This window comes from Miniopterus natalensis, chromosome 9 (assembly GCF_054644295.1).
Source record: "Miniopterus natalensis isolate mMinNat1 chromosome 9, mMinNat1.hap1, whole genome shotgun sequence".
NCBI lineage: Eukaryota > Metazoa > Chordata > Mammalia > Chiroptera > Miniopteridae > Miniopterus > Miniopterus natalensis.
The window spans coordinates 6,920,875-6,937,730 of NC_142089.1; the positions used below are offsets into that span (position 1 = coordinate 6,920,875).

The 16,856-nt window shown below is 60.7% G+C and overlaps 1 protein-coding gene across 1 annotated transcript; it reads right to left on the reverse strand.

Moving 5' to 3' along the window:
* Window positions 1-16,110, reverse strand: SLC45A1 (solute carrier family 45 member 1). The gene is made up of 9 exons (XM_087820785.1): window positions 16,064-16,110; window positions 11,687-12,106; window positions 11,015-11,107; window positions 10,391-10,615; window positions 7,270-8,009; window positions 5,773-5,926; window positions 4,288-4,464; window positions 2,755-2,960; window positions 1-418 (listed from the first exon to the last, which is right to left on the reverse strand). Exons 2-9 carry the CDS (start codon window positions 12,081-12,083, stop codon window positions 152-154), a joined length of 2,259 nt encoding a protein of 752 aa, XP_087676911.1. The 5' UTR covers window positions 12,084-12,106; window positions 16,064-16,110; the 3' UTR covers window positions 1-151.
* Window positions 16,111-16,856: the final 746 nt, after the last annotated feature.

Sequence of the window (16,856 nt, forward strand, 5' to 3'; positions counted from 1 at the left end):
CCTCGGGAGAGCCACACGAGAGGCCACAGGCTTTGCTGCTGCCGTTTATTGTTGCATCACATATTTACATCCAACGGGAGACCCGCCTGCCACCGCCAAGGCCCTTTGGTGTCCACCGGCTGCGGACCCAGGGACAGGCTGGGGCTGCGGGTCAGACGCCGAGCAGGAGGGGCTGGTGCTCGCCGTCGGCCGCGTCGCCGGGCGGGATTTCGTACACGACGCACAGGGAGGAGTAGAGGCAGCCCAGGAAGGACACCAGGCTGGAGAAGTACATCACCCCGCTGGCGCTGCCCACGGCCGAGGTGAGGGGCCCCAGCACCAGCGAGACCAGGATCTGGGCCAGGAAGTACTGGCAGCTCAGCAGGGAGATGTCCACGCCCATGCCGCGCCGCGTGCCGTCCGCGCTGGACCCTGCGAACTGACCCAGGCGAGGGGCGCGTCACGCCGGGGCCGGGGGCCCGCGCACGGCGGCCTCACATTTCCAGGGCCGACGTGCACAGAGAGTTCAGCCAAGGGTTTAATAATATTTGTGTTCAGAGAGATGACGACGACGGAAAGAACCCGTGACTAACCGGGGCGGGGGGGCCGCGTCCTCACAGGCCCGGCGGGCGGCACTGCCCTGCCCGGACTCTGGTCCTTTCTCCTTTACTGTCGCCTAAGAGGAAGCAGCCTGCCCGGCTGGCCGGGGCTCACATCTGGGCCACCCCCCCCAACTCTGCCCGCTGTGCTGCCTGTCGCACCCTCTGAAATGCCCTGTCTCAGTCCCCGGCAGCGGCGCCTCTGGACGGCTCGGAGGCCCTCACACTTCCAGCCTGGCCACGCACCGGCCTCCCTCCCCACCCACGGCACCACCCGACGTGTGGTGGACCATGTCCTCGGGCAGGGCCGCAGGGGTCGCGGTGGGAGGAGGCGGTGTGGGCCCCCCTCTGCTCCCCGGCACGGGCCACCCGCACCCAGCGCCACTGATGCAGTGGGTGACGCCACCCTCGCACGCGGCTTGCATGCGCACCACCTGGGTGCCCTGGTCTGGCCCTGCGTCCAGGCACAGCGGCGGTCACCTCTGGATGCAGCCAAAGCCCTGCCCGGGGAAAGCTGTGTCCTCGGGGCACCTGCGCGGTGCTCGGTGAATGGCCTGCGTGTGTTCCGGGAACCTTGCCTCCCGGTGACTGTGCGGCCCCGAGCCCGCGGGATGCGCTGCAGCGGGGAGGCCACGGGTTAGCCCTGAACCCACAGCCCGAGGACGGCGGAGAGGAACGCGAGTGTCCAGAACGCTCTACGGGTAAGAGGCCCACGCCGTCCAGTCAGCTCTGACCAAATCTGGTCAGGGCGGCCTGTGGCCCTGGGTGTCCCCTCCTGTGGGGCAGGGCAGCCCTTCGCCAAGAGCCGGCATCTCCATTTAACCCAGGGAAGGGGTCTGGGCTGCGGGGAAATGACAAGGGGGATGGGGCAGGTGGGAGCAGCGACCAAGTCCCCCGTGCCCCTGGGCGCTGCTGGCACGGCCATGGCCGTCCTGGCAGTGCTCGCTGGAGGTACCGGGTGCGTGCGAGGCTCGCTCGTGATCACCCTCAGCCTGCCTGGGGGGGGGGTAAGTACAGTTCCCGAGCGGAGGTGTCTGCTGCAGGCAGAGGGGAGGCCCAGGAGGGGGCTGCCTGGCCACTGTCCGCAGGGAGGCCTGGCCCCAGGCTGATCTGCCTTTGCATGAAGAGTCTGTGGTCAGGGCCACCTGCTTCCAACATCCCAAACCCTTAAAACAAATCAGGACGCCTCCGGGGCTGGGCCCGGGGGAGGTGACAGAGGCCCAGAGCTCTTGGGGGCGCGAGCAGCTCAGTTCTCAAGGTGACCTTTAATGCACTAATTTAAAATCAACGTTTCTGCAAAAACCTGTGCTAGAAGCATTACTCGGCCGTAAGGAGTGAAGCCCCCGCAACAGGCCACCGCCTGTGTGACCCCCTTTACATAACTGTCCAGAGCAGGGAACTGCGGAGACAGGAAGCAGGTTAGCGGTTGACAAGGGCCGGGGGGACCTGGGGGCACCCGAGGGGTGACGGCCGATGGGTGCAGGGATTCTACAGGATCATGGTGATGGTCGCACGTGTGAATACAGGGCGGGCCAAAGGAGGTTTACAGCTGTGAGTACGAGAAACAGTTTATTCCTGTGTTATTATTTATGAGTTATTGGCGTATTTTCCACACAGACAAGTGTAAACCTCCTTCTGGCCCGCCCTGTGCAGTGGCCACCCTGCACTGGGCACACGAAACGGGGGCACTGCTTGGTGAATTACTTCTCAGCAAAGCTATCAAAGGGAAACCCAGACTCTTACGTCAAGACCGGACGTGGTCCTGAGTTTTCCTCTGCCTCGGCCTCCACCGGCCGCCCTGTTATCAGTCCTTAACCGTCTGAGGTTTTGTTCAGCGTGGATCTGGGGCGCTGATTCTTGTTTTTAGAAATACTGCGTGAGCATATCATTGACCTTGACGGCTGGGCTTCTGTGCCCAAGGTGAGTGCCTCGCCCGCCTTACCTGAGGCCCTCTGCTCTCAGGTGACCCCAACGGCTGACGGGACCTCTGGGGGTGGGTCTCCCCTTCCAGCCTCCCACCCGCGCACGCCCTGATGTTTGAAGGGGGCCCTGCATTTCCCCTTGTGCACCAGCCCTCGGACTGCATGGCGGGGCCCGGGGCCATTTCCCGGGTGGGGGTTCTCCGGTCGCTGGGGGTGGAGGCGGCGCAGAGCCGAAAGCAGAGGCGGGCACCTACCTTCTTGCTGTGGTAGTAATCACACAGCAGCGAGTAGGGCAGGGTGCACAGCGTGGAAAACAGGATCCCGTAGGTTATGCACAGGGACAGAACCACATAGAGGTTCCTCGACAGGGTAGCCAGCCCGGTCCCCAGGCCGAAGGCCAGGTAGGCAACAAAGTACAGCGTGCGGACGCTGAGGTGCTCTTCCAGCTTCTCCAGGATTGCTGCAGGCCGGACAGGACGGTGAGGACTCGGCGTCCCTGGCCACCTCCCCCGGGCTGAGGGCCGACCGAGGCTGGCAGGGAGCGAGCACGCGTGGCGGGCAGCTTGCCCTGGACCAGGCGGCCTGCGTGTGGGCCCAGGGGGCCGAGGGAGCCCTGACAGCTCCGGTGGGGCCAGACGGATGGCAGGACCTGGGGGACCCCCAGGAGCTGCTGCAGGGGAAGGGGTCTTTGGGTTGAAATCCCAGAGGCTTGAGAATGTAGGGTTTCAAGCTAAAGCCCGTGTTCCCATGCCGACCACAGTGCTCTGTCTCTCTCCTAAAATGAGGACACCAGCAGCCCATGGCCGGGATGGCACCTCCACTGCTCACGACACCGCCTCCTGGAGTCAGGTAGCTCAGGGCCACTTCCCCGTGTCCTGGTGCCACTGACCAGACACCCACGTGCCCCCTGGGGCTGGCCAGCGAGGGCTAAGGACTCTTTCCTAGCACAGTCTCTCGACCCCACAAAAGTCACCTCCTGTACCTGGGGCTGGAACTCGCTCAGATGGGGGAGAGAAAACAAAACTGGGGTGTGCAAACCACAGGGCTCGAACCAGCCTGTTTGTACCCTGCAGCTAAGGACGGTTTTCATACTTTGAAAGGGTTTTGTGTCACGTGAAAATTATACAAAATTCAAATTCCCGTGAACATAAATGAAGTTCTGCTGGAACTTGGCCACACACAGTCATTTTCGTCTCCTCTGTGGTGGCTTCTGAGAGTCGTCCGGCCAAGACGCATGGCCTGCAAGGCCCTCACTGCCTGCTCTCCGGCCTTTTACAGAAAACGTGGGCAGGCTCCTGAGATTTGGGGGTTGCACGCGTAAATGCACGCGGCCTCTGTGCCCCCTGGGTCACCCAGGCGCAGCCTCGGTCATCTGGGACTCTGGCCTTGGCCCACCCCACTTTCCCTATCCCTCCGTTTTCACCTGCACCTCCGCCCTCTGCACCAGCTGCCGTGGGAATGACGTGGGAAGGACTCGGGGGGCTGGAGGACAGCACACCTGCCTGGAGGGTCCCTGGGCCCCCCCTTGATTATGGGCCTGACCCTCTCTGCCCAGCAGCTTACTGGGGCCTGGGCATACACCCGGCCCCGTCCGCCTGGCCCCGCCGCCCAGCACTGGGCGGGGCACCCGCTGGCCCCAACAGGGTGTTGAAGGACTGAAAGAGCGCAGGGATCCAGAGACACACACCTGCCTTCAGTCCTTCAGTCCGCACACTCCGGCCACCCGCCCCAGCCCCGCACCTCCCGTGGGGGGCCCGCCCCCCCGTTTCCCCGTTTCCGGCGGGTACCTGAGTAGAAGGCGGCGCTGAAGGCGTAAATGCACATCCCCCAGCAGCCCATGGTCACCCCGCTGTTGTATTTCTGATACTCCTCCGACGCGTGCGGGGCCTTGGGGTCCCCCTGGAACACCACCTCGCCCATGAAGTCCGTGTAGAAGAGCAGCATCCCCTCGAACGAGAGCCAGCCTGGGAGGGGAGAGGGCGGTGACGCTGGGCCAGGCCCCTGTCGCCAACAGCGGGGTCTGACCGATCCTCAGGGTAACGGGCAGACGCGAGGCTTGAAGCAGCCGCGCCAGCCTCACCCCCCGGAGAGCACTTGACCTCTGATAATTCTGCAGATGTCCTAGCGGTCATTTTTGTCAAGCAAATACGTGTTCTTACAGACACGGGCTGTGCCGCATGGAGGCCTGTATCCTGTTCTCTGAACACTGTTGCCGGGAGGGAGACCGAGCCCCCCAAGTCACAATGCCGGGGGGCTCCAGCACGGTGGGGCAGGGGCACTCAGTGGAGAGGGTACATGCGTGGCTACAGATCCAGTTTGCTTTACTACCGGGGAACCTGTAGCGACGCCGCCCCGAGTCCCCGTGAACCCCTGTGGTGCAGGAAGAAAGAGGGTGGCATACACGGGCCCCGTGGGCCCCGACAGTCGTCACTTCCGCAGCCATTAAATATGCTGAGAGCCCGTCAGCGGCAGGGAGGATTTCACAGCGGGGACACCTAATGGCTTCAGCCCTTCCCCCAGGCTGGACACTCCCCCCTCCGGCGTTCGGCTGGGATAAGCGACGCTTATCACATAAACGTCTCGTACCTATGTTCTCGATAAAGCCTCTGATTATGTCCTTGCGAAAAATACCAAACAGGGTCCCTGGCACAAACGTTAGGGGCATTTTTAAAATCCTTGCCTGTTGGCAAAATGCCTTCTAGAAGGTCGTTCCGGTTAATATCCCACAACATTTGGGGGCCCTGGGTTCTCTCAGGCTCTGAATCGGCCTCGGATGGTCATCAGCCCAGCACAACCCCCCCCAACCCCCCACCCGTGATACCAGGAGTGAGGTGCGAGCGGGGCTTTTCCACGGGAACTCGAATGCCACGCCTCGCGAGCTCAAGGCCAGCACCGGACACACGCGGGCAGCTGTGTGTCCGTGGGAGCCTGTCCTGGCTCCACGTGAGGCCCCGCCAGTCTCACCAGCGGGAAGGTGACATCTGTCACTTAACTGTGAGCTGTCCGAAGAGTCTTTGGAGATGAGGTTTTGGGCTCTGGAGACCCAGGTGTCTGGCCGGTCTGAGCACCTGATTTAGTCCGGGGGCTGCCTCGAGCGGGCACCTCTCCGGCCTCTAGGCAGCCCCCACCATGCCCTGCCCTCCGGGAGCTAAACACAGGGGGCATCCTGGAAGGCCGGGGGGGCGAGAGCCCTGGTACACGGCCTGTCCCCACCGCGCAGCGTGCCCCAGCCGGGACAGGGACACGGGGGGGGGGCTATGCCGAGAGCTCACCCAGGAAGTGGTTGACACACAGGTTGCGCAGAGCCTTGGGCATGTGGCAGATGGTGGCGCAGAGGTGCCGCATGGACAGGGGCTGCCCCGACGGCTCGGCGGAGCCCGTCAGCTCACTCTCATACTTCACGCCATTCAGTAAGATGTTTGCCACCTGAAAAGGGAGCCCCCGGAGCCCCTCATCAGAGCCCCGAACTCCGCCGACCCACGGAAGCGCAGACACGGACGCGGGCTGTGGAGGTCTGTCGTCCCCGACGGTGTTAACCGAACGCAGCCCGAACAAGGGGGGCCTCAGGCCGTCTCTTCAGAGACTCGGAGCCGCTGAAAATGGACGTGCGTTTCGGGTGTGCCCGGCGTGGCTCGGCCGGTGGGGCATCGTCCCGGGCACTGAAGGGCTGTCGGTTAGATGCCGGTCAGGGCCCGGGCCCGGGTGGTGGGCTCGATCCCAGGCAGGGGGCGCGCCGGAGGCAGCCGACCGATGTCTCTCTCACATCGATGTTTCTCTCTCTCTCTCTCCCCCTTCCACCCTGAAAAGCAATGCAAAAAATATCCTTGCGTGAGGGTTTTTTTAAAAAAATTTCCTGATGAAGAGAAAATGAACAGCCACCTCCAAGTGCCTCCAGCTACCCTCCCAGGAAACCGGGGGTCTCCCCGGCACAGGGAGGGGACCCAGCTGCCCGGGCCCGCCCACAGGCACCCGAACGCGGTTTCATGGGATTCCTGCTCCAGAAGCCCCAAGTTCTCATTGAAATTCTCTCATCCTGGGACGCCCTGAGGGCAGGCGGCCCCAGACCTATTACGTGGACCTTTGGGGAGAGAACAGCTTCTTTAAAGCCGCCTCTTCATGACCAGGCTCTGAAAGCGGCTCAGATCCCCCGTGAGTTTGCAGCCTTCCCGCCAGTCCCACGGATACTACATGTGACACAAACAGCCTTCCGGAAGGTTCTTTGCCTTCACAGAATATGCCGCTCACTGCCCTTCGAGACCGGAGTTTCGGCAGCCTCTGGGATGGTCGGCTAAGGCCGGACACAGACATGAGGAGGGGGCCGAGGCGGGAGGCCCAGGAACGTCACCAGGGTTTGCCTTTTGTTTGTCTTTCCGGGAGACATGGGCGCCAGATTCCCACGGCCAACAGGCCTGTGGACGTTACGGGGAAAGTGCCAGAAAGCACTGACACGCACCGGTGCTTGTAGCAAACTCACTACAGGGCCGCCCGGCCAACAGGACGGGTTGAAAGGACTCCCCTTCAGCTGCGCCCGGAGTTTGGAAGCACCGGCCACCCGACGGGTGCTCCCCCGGCTCACACGGGGCCCGCACTCCGACCCCGACACGCGGGTGAGGACACGAGAGCCGCTGAGCCTTGTCTGAGTCCGAGTGCCTCTGCTAACCCGGGGTGGCGGGGATTTCTTCCCGGGTCAACGATCCCTGTTGGCCATCTAACTGAGAATGGGGACACCCCATGGCGCCCTCTGACCCTTGCCCCCCACTTGCTTTTACCTGTTGGCTGAAGGTCACGTTCCTTCTCTTGCCGGTGTCGGGACCACCTCCTCCGGCTGCATCCGGGAGGGACAAGGTCTGGGGCCTCTTCAGGATCCCGGCCGATCGCGGCTTGGAGGTGTCCAGGGAGCCCACCCTCAGGACATCCGCGTCGCAGGTGGTCATCAGGGCCGCCTCCCGTCCCTGGCCGAGACCGCAGTCCTGGCGGTAGAAGCCGTCGGGGGCCCGGGGGAAGCTGACACTGATGGCCGGCCTCGGGACACCGCCGGGGATGGCCAGGTAGCTGTCGTGGCCGCCCGTGAAGCAGTCAATGAGGACACTGTCGATGTTGGAGGCGGCGAAGGTCGAGGCGAACGCGCTGAGGCCCGTCGGGGAGCCGTCCCTGCTGAGGAAGCTGCCGTACTTGGGCGTGAGCGGGCTGAGAGGGGAGATGGGGCTGGAGAAGCTGGCATACAGGCCGCTGTCCGAGTGGCAGGGGACGGCGTCGCCGGCACCCTCCTGGCCCAGGGCGGGTGGGGAGGGCGGGAGCGGGAGGCTGGGGCTCTTCATGGCCGGCCTCTTCTCGCCCGGGGGCTGCAGGGGCCTCTCGGGGATGCTGAGCAGGGTCAGGACGGTGGTGACGCTTAGGATGACGGCCGTGAAGGTGTAGATGACCCGCAGCTGCCCGCCCAGCGCCCTCCCGAAGCCGGTCCTGTCCCAGTGGATGCCCCCGACCACATACCCAAAGCCGCCGCCGAGACCTGGGGGGAGAGACGGGGCAGGAGGACCGGGAGCCGGGGCTCTGCGCCCACTCAAGGAGCAGAGTCCGCTCCGAGGGCCCGGGGGGATGATCTGTCCCAACGGGCCCCCAAAAAAGCGAGAGTGAGAATGGCACTCCCAGGGCCCCTGGCGACCCCTCGCCACCCTGAGGGCCGCCTGCCAGGGCCGGGCTCCAGGGCAGGCAGTGCGATGACCCCCGCCTACGCTTTGTTCCACCTTCTACACAGCCTTCCGGGGTTACCTACGGTGGCCGTCTACACTGGGTCCCGCGTCTGCCCTGGGCGACGCCTCCCCTGCAAGTCCCCCCGGCCCCAGCTTCAGTGCCACATAAACACGGAAGATCTCGTCTTCAACACGCGTGTGCGTGCGGGAACTCAAGCAGCCCCCGCTGGCTCTCCTGATGGCATCGTCCTCGAGCGTGGCCACCAGTAAGAGAGTCACCCATGGCTTGAGCACTGACCCACGAACCAGGAGGTCGCTGGTTCGATTCCCGGTCAGGGCACATGCCTGGGTTTCGGGCTCAACCCCCAGTAGGGGGCGTGCAGGAGGCAGCCGATCAGTGACTCTCACCGTGGATGTTTCTCTCTCTCCCTCTCCCTTCCTCTCTCTGAAATCAATAAAGACATATATAAAATAAAATAAAAGACACACAGATGACCAATAAGCCCATGAAGAGATGTGAGATAGCACCACACCCGTGGGGCGGCTGCTGTCAGAAAACATGGTGCTGGGAGCGCGCGGAGAAACGGGGGCCCCTGCGCGCTGTCCGGGGGGGTTCGCGGCGGCGCAGCGCCTGTGGAGAGCAGCGTGGCGGTTCCTTAAAACATTAAAACCAGGGCTGGCACGCGACCCAGCGATCCCGCGCCTGGGCCTCCAGCCAAAGGAACGGAAAGCAGGGTCCCAGAGAGGTCGTTTCCCGCCCGCGTTCACAGCAGCCTTACAGCAGGTCAGACGTGGAAGCCGCCGACGCGCCCGTGGCCGAAGGGACGGCCGAGCAAAGTGTGTTATGTTCACACAGGGGGGCGATATTCAGCCTTAAGAAGGAAGGAGGCTCTCACACATGCTACCGTGGGGTGACCTTGATACGCTGTGTGAGATAAGCCAGTCACAAGAAGACATACTGAATGAGTCCGCTTATAGCAGGCACTGAGAGCAGTCGAGTCACAGAGAAAGTAGCTGGTGCCCGGCCGGTGGTGCTCAGTGGTGGGGCATCAGCTCCTGAACCAAGAGGTCACTGGTTCAATACCCGGTCGGGGCACATGCCCGGGCTGTGGGCTCACTCCCCGGTAGGGGGGTGCAGGAGGCAGCCGATCGATGTTTCTCTATCTTTATCCCTTCCTCTCTCTCTAAAATCAATAAAAACATACTTTAAAAAAAGAAAGTAGTTGGTGGTGTCCAATCAATACACCAAGCCTAATGCACTCAGTCCCCAGTCACCCGTGGATATGGGCAGAGCAGCAAAAAATTCTGAGCTGCCCGGCCCACGTGGTCCCGGGGCGGTTTGGAAGGCGACGTCTGTTTTTGCGCCAACTCCCTTACTGTAAATAACCATCCTTCTCGAAGTCTATTTGGTGCCACATTTTTGCACCCTCAGGCTTTCTCGTTGGTGGCTTCGCTGTTTTAAACAGCCCCCGGCGTAGCACCCAAGGACGGCGTCTAGCCTTCCTCAGCGCGGAGCCGGGATGGGCTCATGGAGAAAGAGCGGCGTCGGGCACGCTCGGCTCCGCTCAGGCCTGGGCTGCAGCCTGTGGGCCGGGTTCAGAGGTCACGAACCCACTGATTATACGCATATTAAACAAGGGGTCTTTAGCCCGGCCGGGCGTGGCTCAGCGGTTGAGCCTGGGATCCAGGCGATCAGGGTTCGATTCCCGGTCAGGGCACACGCCCGGGTTGTGGGCTCGATCAATGACTCTCTCATCATTGATGTTTCTATCTCTCTCTCCCTCTCCTTTCCTCTCTCTGAAATCAATAAAGATATATTTAAAAAAAAAAAAAAGAAATAAACAAGGGGTCTTTAAACAGAAACACATAAAACGAGGCTCTGTCCTGATCAGGTGTCTAAATGTGGCCACGGGTTTGCGAGAACCTGACCTTGTATTTCTCCCAGGGACAAAGATTCAGGTTTGGCTCATTCAGGGTCGCGGCAACTTTGAAGAACCACAAAAACACCACGAATCAGCCCCATGTAACACTCCCTCCGTCAATATGTCTTCCTGTTATTAGCTACCGTTTGAGACGCATTTTCCGTCACTTCCACGCTCGTCCACGTATTCAAACTGCACCAGCTTAGGTGTGAAGCCAGGGCGTGAGGAAGGGGCGCGCGGGGCGCGGGGAACCGCGCGGCCCGGGAGGCGGGGCTTACCCGCCAGCAGCGCGTGGATGTTCAGGCCCCGGTCCTGGTCGGCGGGGCCACACACGTCCATCATATAAGCGTGGCTGGGGCTGTCGGCCGAGTCGGCGCTGAAGTCCATCAGCACCACCCCGCACACGGTCAGCAGGATGCCCCACTTGTGGTCATCGGCCGTGTCCGCCAGCGCCGAGCCGATGTCCCTGCCGTTGAGCAAGAGCGAGAGGCCCAGCAGCGCCCCTGAGGACAGAGAAGCCAAGTCACCCAGGGAAACGCGGACCAGCAGCCTGGAGTCTTTAGGGCCCCAGGGAGTCTTTTTTAATCAAATCGCAAGCAGAGCCCACTGGAAAAGTCACTTGCAGAATCACCAATTTTTTTATTTTATTTTTGCCCTTGGATCGGGGGGTTTTCTATGGTCAAGCTGAGCAGGAATGATAGGAACTTAATTAACTCATTAAAAAAAATTAACCAAAATGATCTATTCTCACAGGTAACTGGGGCCAGGTCAGGGTCATCCTGGCCACCACGTCATTGGAATAATTGCTTTGGTCAACACTCTCTTAGGTCTTCCTAAGAGAAAGTAGTGGGGCCTTTTTTTTTTTTTTTTTTCCACTTTATTTCAATTCCAAAACAACAGACCTATAGCCAGGACAAGAATGAAAGGGCGCCTCCGTCCAAACCTTGAGGTACATCGGTCACTCCAAGCACCCAAGAGTGGCTGCAGAAGGAATCCTGAAATGGATGGGCCAGTGGTCACTGCTGGGTCCCCATGGCACACGGGGACCAGCACGGACGCAGCCCCGTCACGTTCCTGAAACCCCTGTTCTCAAACGTCCCCAGCGTCTCAAAAATACAAGATGACAAGACTCGGAATGAGCAATAAAACCCTGAGCTAGAAAACGAAAGGCAGGCCGACCCTTGGGATCACTCGGCTTCTCCCTAAACTCTCTCCTTAGGCCCCGGTAAGGCGCTAAGCTGCCCTGACCCCGGGAATCCGAGCAACCCCGGGACCTCCCCGCCCCAGCCCGCGCCAAGCCGTGTGGCTGGGCCCTCGGTGTTAGCTCAGCACAAGGCGGCGCCGGTCCGGGGGGGCTACTAAGTCCTGTCCTATATGCTGGTTTAGACAAAGTCGCTCAAAACATGGGGGGGTGACAGTCATGCCTGTGTCTTCCTACAGCCCCGTACTAATGAGCGCACTTAACTCTTGCCCCTCCCTTGTCCCCTGGGGACCCACAAGCTGCTTCAACTGAGGCCCTGGGAGGCTCCGGGAGGTTTCGGGGGCCCCCCGCCAGCGGGGCGCGCCGGGCTCACCGAGGATGGGGCTGATGAACCACACCAGGCTGTAGAGCTGGTCGGGGAGGCCCATCTGCAGGAGCACGGGGGTCACGTAGGCCGTCTCCATGGCGTAGCTGAACTCAATGCCAAAGAGGATGCAGCCGTTGAAGAGCAGCTCCCGGAAGGACCTCTTGGGGTGCAGGTCCCCAAAGTCCACCAGCTCGATTGGACACGGGGTGTTGGGGGGCGGGGGTGGGGAGGGGCGAATGCACTTCCTCCTCCTGGGGTGTCGTTTGAAGTTGTTGGCCCGGTGGCTGATGTGCCGGGTCGCAGACCCCGCGTAGCCCGAGATCTGGGACCTCCAGAAGTCCTGAGGAGCCACGCTGGGCAAGAGGGCCTCTCCCGGAGGGGGGCTGCTCGCCGGGGGGATCATCGTGGGGGGGGCGGTGGGAGTTCCTGTGGGGAAAGCCCATCGGAGGCCAACAGTTACTCACCTGGGCCTCCATTTCGAGTCAACTTTTTTTGGGGGGGCTCCCCTGACTGGCACCCACTTGCCCTTTTCACTGGGGACCCTTGGGGCCACACTGCGCCCCCAGAGGAGAGCCTACTGCTTGTGGACAGTGTCATCCACCTTGTTCTCCAATCAGCGAGTCCCGGCTCGGAGAGAGGACCGGAGTCCTTCAGGTCCCCGCACTCAAACGTAAGGAGACTGTCCCCCAAACAGGTGCCATCAGGGGGGTCAGGCAAAGAGCCTCCTGAGGATGGGAGCAGCTCAGAGCCCTTCATATGCGACCCTATTTACAACCTGCGACCCTCTTCCAGGGCTAAGTGTGCCCTTCCCTGCAGGTCCCAGGGGAGCAGAGGAGGGGAGACAGGCATGGGACAGGAGCCCCCCTACAGGCACCCTGAGCACCCACACAGTTAGGGGACAGCCCCGCCTTCCCCGGGTGGTGTCACGGTGGCCACCTCCCTAGTACTTATGCTCACTCTTGATGGCAGGCTGGGGGGGGTCCTCGCTTAAAGCAGATGAATGAGTTCAATTGAACAAGTGAATTTTCAGTCAATTCAGAACTGAGACTCTTTTGGTGTCGGAAACTGCTCTTTTTAAAGAAACACGCCCAACTCCCCGAGTCCTGCCTGTCAGACAGCACATTGCGGAGGGGGAGCGGGGGGGTGAGAGAGAGATTTGTCCGTCTGCAGGTTATCTTTTGAGCGATTTCACAGCCATGGGCCTGCAGAGGGAACCAGCAAGCGAGCAGGTCTCCGCAAACGCTCTCCGCCCTCTGTCCCTGCCCCGGGGTTGGCACAGAGACCCGGGTGCCCAACCGCTTTCTCACTGCTGTGAAATTAATCCAGATGGTAAATACTAAAGGAGCGTGTTCTAGTGTGTTGACCTGTGTGTTTGACCCAGTGTCAACTTTACGAAGCACAGCGAGAAGGGAGCTACTAAGACCGGGGGGAAAGAGACAGATAAAAACATAACAGGGGGAAAGGTCTTTTCCCAAAAGAGCAGTTGCTTTAATTCCTTCGAAGCCCTTCCTGAGAAGTAGGCCCCAAACCCAAGACATCGTTCCCAGCATCGAGTTTCCTGACAAGGACACTTGTCATTTACTAAGATAAACATTATCGGTTTTCTTTCAAAATTACTTTTAACTTTTAGAAACGAGGCCCTTATTTCTGACATTGACTTACCACGCCAGCTTCCACCACACTATGGATAATCAATAACGTCTTTATGAAACCACTCCAGATCTGCATCCCAAACTGCCCCCTGCTCCCGACCCAGTCGGGGATGGTCTTCCTTAGCCTCAGAAGGCACCAGTGGTGGAAATGATTTGTCCTACAGACATCCCAGGAGGCTTCGAAACACTGTTAACCCAACAACCTGTCTCCCCATCCATCCATCACCCATCCATCCATCCATCCATTTGTCCTTCCATGCATCCATCCATCCGTCTGTCTGTCTGTCCACCCATTTAGTTATCCACATACCCTTTCCTCCACCCACCTACCCGCCCATTCTCCCATTCAGCCGAGCACCGAGTATGAAGACACTGAATTCGCAGAGATTTAAAAAAAAGACAACATTCCTGCCCATGAGTTAGGTGAAAGGCGTTGGGAACAGTAGGAGCCACCCATGTCAGGAAGCTGATGTGCAGCATCGGGCACAGGGGTGTCGTGGTGAGAGATGACACCATCAGGGAGGGATTAGCTGACCTCGAAGGGCTTAGAAGACTCGCTAAGAGATGGATTTCATACTGAGATGACAGGGGTCGACATAACCAGAGGCTCCGTCTGCTCTCACCTCTATAAATGGCTTATCTTGTGACCTTAGGGAAATCCCATGCTCGCCTCTAAAACAGGAACAGACGGACCTAAGAACTACACGGACAAGCAACAGTTCATTAAAAATATAAATCATACATGAAGCTCAAATCAGGATTTACAAATCCTTAACGTCAAGCCCCTTGTTTATGTTCTCCCTGGTCCAGCTCAGGCCCTGGTACGTAGCAGATGCTTCAGGAAAATCTATCCCTTGGCTGGTCTTGCCTCCAAAAGCCCAGGTGCCATTGGCACTCCCCGGAGCCCCGCTCGTTAGGATCGGGGAAACTGAGTCCCCGCTGGCACCCTGCGTCCGAGGGCTCCGTAAAGGCCCAGGGAGGGCCTTCAGCCCAGGTGAGCGGGAGGGCTTGGCCGGGCCCGGCTGTGGGTCGCTGCCCGCGGCGCCTCAGTGGCCGAGTCCCTGTCTGTCTGTCCACCTGCCGCGTCAGGCGCCCGCGCACAGCACCGCTTCCCCCCCCCCCCCCCCCCCCCCCCCCCCCCCCCCCGGAGCCTGTGTGCACGCACCTTACAAGCGGCCCCTTTCGGTCGGGATGAAGAACCAAGGGCCCGCTTTGGAAGAATCTCAGCCCTAAACAGCACATGATGGGAGCATATTTTTTTGAGAAGGGGGCCCTTTTTGACCCTTCTTACAATGAACTGTGGAGCCGGCTCATGTCTCTGCCTGTGAGGTGCCGACTTCACCACGACCGGTGCACCGCCCCCGGTGCACCGCCCCCCCACCCCGCGGCTTGAAAACCCAGCCTGCGGCCGTCCTAGCAAACCAGCGACCCCAGCATCCAGCCAGAATAGACCCGAGCTCGAAAGTCTTCACTAAGGGCTCACCTTCAAATTTGAGGGTCGGCACCAGTTTTTATTTGAAAAATACATTTTTTTAAAAAAGGCTGCCCACGAAAGGATAGTATAAGAAAAATGTTTAAAATTAATTTGGAACGTTATAAAAAATGAAGGTGAAAATTAAAATAAAGAAATAGAATTTTAATACACGGATACAAACATTCAGCAGACTGTCGCCATCACACTAGATGACCGTTTATTCAGTCCAAAAATAAATAAATGCACGTGTATGCCGGGGACCCCCCCCCCCACCCGGTTACCTGCCCGGCCCACTGTGCTTCCAGCGCACAGAGGAGGTTTCAGGTAACAAGTCCTTCAGAGTAGGTCACGGGAAGATCCAGCCACAAACGATTAATAAAAATAAATGCTGTCCATGCGGTACAAGTGCTTAAAAAGACCCTACTAGGAGCCAAACTCATTTCCCCGTTTCTCTCTCCTCCATATGAAACCAGTCTTCCCACCGTGGGGTCACCCGGGGCCACAGCCCTTCCACACTCTTCCTTCTTCCAGTTCCCAAAGTTACTGCTTCACCGGGATCCCCCCAGGCCAGCAGAGGCTCTGTGGACTGGAGGGCAGGGACTTAACCATCTGGTTACTGAATTGTGACCCCTACTGGGGGGGGGGGGGCGCATGACCCTAGAAGCCCCCCGGGGGGTCAGGCGTGAGTGGGCCTTGGGTTCCATCGGCACCTGACCCCACTTCCCTGTAAAGCTGCTGAACACCCACCGCGGCCGCCCGAGCGCCCCCGAGGTTACTTAGTATCCAGGCCGGGCGCGCTCGCGGCTGCAAGCCCCGCGCAGCCTCGGCTCCTTCCTCTCGGCAAAAAGGCAGAGAACCTGGGGGCTGCGACAAGCTTAACCCGGGGCGCCGAGAGAGGGGGGCCCCTGGCTCCCAGAGGGCTCAGCCGCAGGCGGAAGCGAACTGGCGGCTGGCGACACCTGCCCAGGTGACTCAGGCGCAGGCCGCGCGCCCCAGGAGGCTTATGGCACCAGCAAGGGTTTGCGCGCCCTCCTGGCCAGGACGAAAGAAACGCCACCGAGCGCTGCCCTCCTGGGGGGCGGGGACAGAGGCGTCGGGTCGGGGTCTCCATTTACAGTTCAATGAACCAGGCATCCAAGAAGAACAAAGGTCTCCGTGCCAACCTCCAGCCCCAATCCTGGCACCCGGGGCCTAGGCCGCCTCCCCCCAGCGCAGGGCCCGAAGCCGCGCGGGGCGCGCGGGAGGACCCGGTGGTACCTGCGGTCGCGGCCACGAGGCATCCCTCCCCGAGGCCGCGGGGTCCCCGTCCGCCCGGCGCGCAGCTGGGGTCGCGGCCCGTCCGCCCCGGGCCCGCCGCGGCCGCTGCAGCATCACCCGCGGGGCGGGGCCGTGACGTCATGGCTGCATCCTGGGCGCCCGCGGCCGGTACCCGCAGAGCATCCTTAAAGCGGCACCGCGGGCGCGGGCGCGGGCGCGGGCGGGGGCGCGGGCGGGGGCGCGGGAGGGGGCGCGGGCGGGGCGCGGGCGGGGGCGCGGGCGGGGGCGCAGGACCACGCGCTCGGCCCCCGCCCCGCACCCGCCCCACCCCCCAGCTTTACAGGGCGCGGGGTCTGCGCGAAAGCCCCAGAAACAGGCCCGCTGTGGGGCGCTCGCACCATGGCACGCCCCTGTCTCTATTAAAAATATATATATATTAAAATTTTATTTTAGGGCTGTGTTGGCCTACAGATGAATGTATCGATACTACGTGTTAAAACATTTTCCGTGGCCTACGAAGGTCTCATTTTCTTTCTTCTGATTTTAAAAGAAATGAACTCATTTTGCGGATCCCTAAAATCCCTGTGTGCTCTGGGCACGGTGCCCACGTTCGGGATGGACAAGGTGGCCAGGCCAGAACTATTCATACCACAGTCACTTATTCACGTAGCAGATGTACCAGGGGCTGCCCTGTGCCGGACACTATTCCAGGGACTGGGGATGTGGCCATGAGCAGAACACAGAAGTCCCTGCCGCTGTGGTGTGACGTTCGAGAGAGGAAGAGGCACGTTAG

What these genes read in the sequence shown, in the direction of transcription:
- SLC45A1 (XM_087820785.1), bottom strand. Translation starts at nt 12,083, where the DNA reads ATGATCCCCCCGGCGAGCAGCCCCCCTCCGGGAGAGGCCCTCTTGCCC. An exon ending in GTTCATCAGCCCCATCCTCG is followed by an intron (nt 11,108 to 11,686) that starts GTGAGCCCGGCG and finishes CATCCATTTCAG; the next exon opens with GATTCCTTCTGCAGCCACTC. An exon ending in CAGCGCCGCCTTCTACTCAG is followed by an intron (nt 2,961 to 4,287) that starts GTACCCGCCGGA and finishes TCCGGCCTGCAG; the next exon opens with CAATCCTGGAGAAGCTGGAA.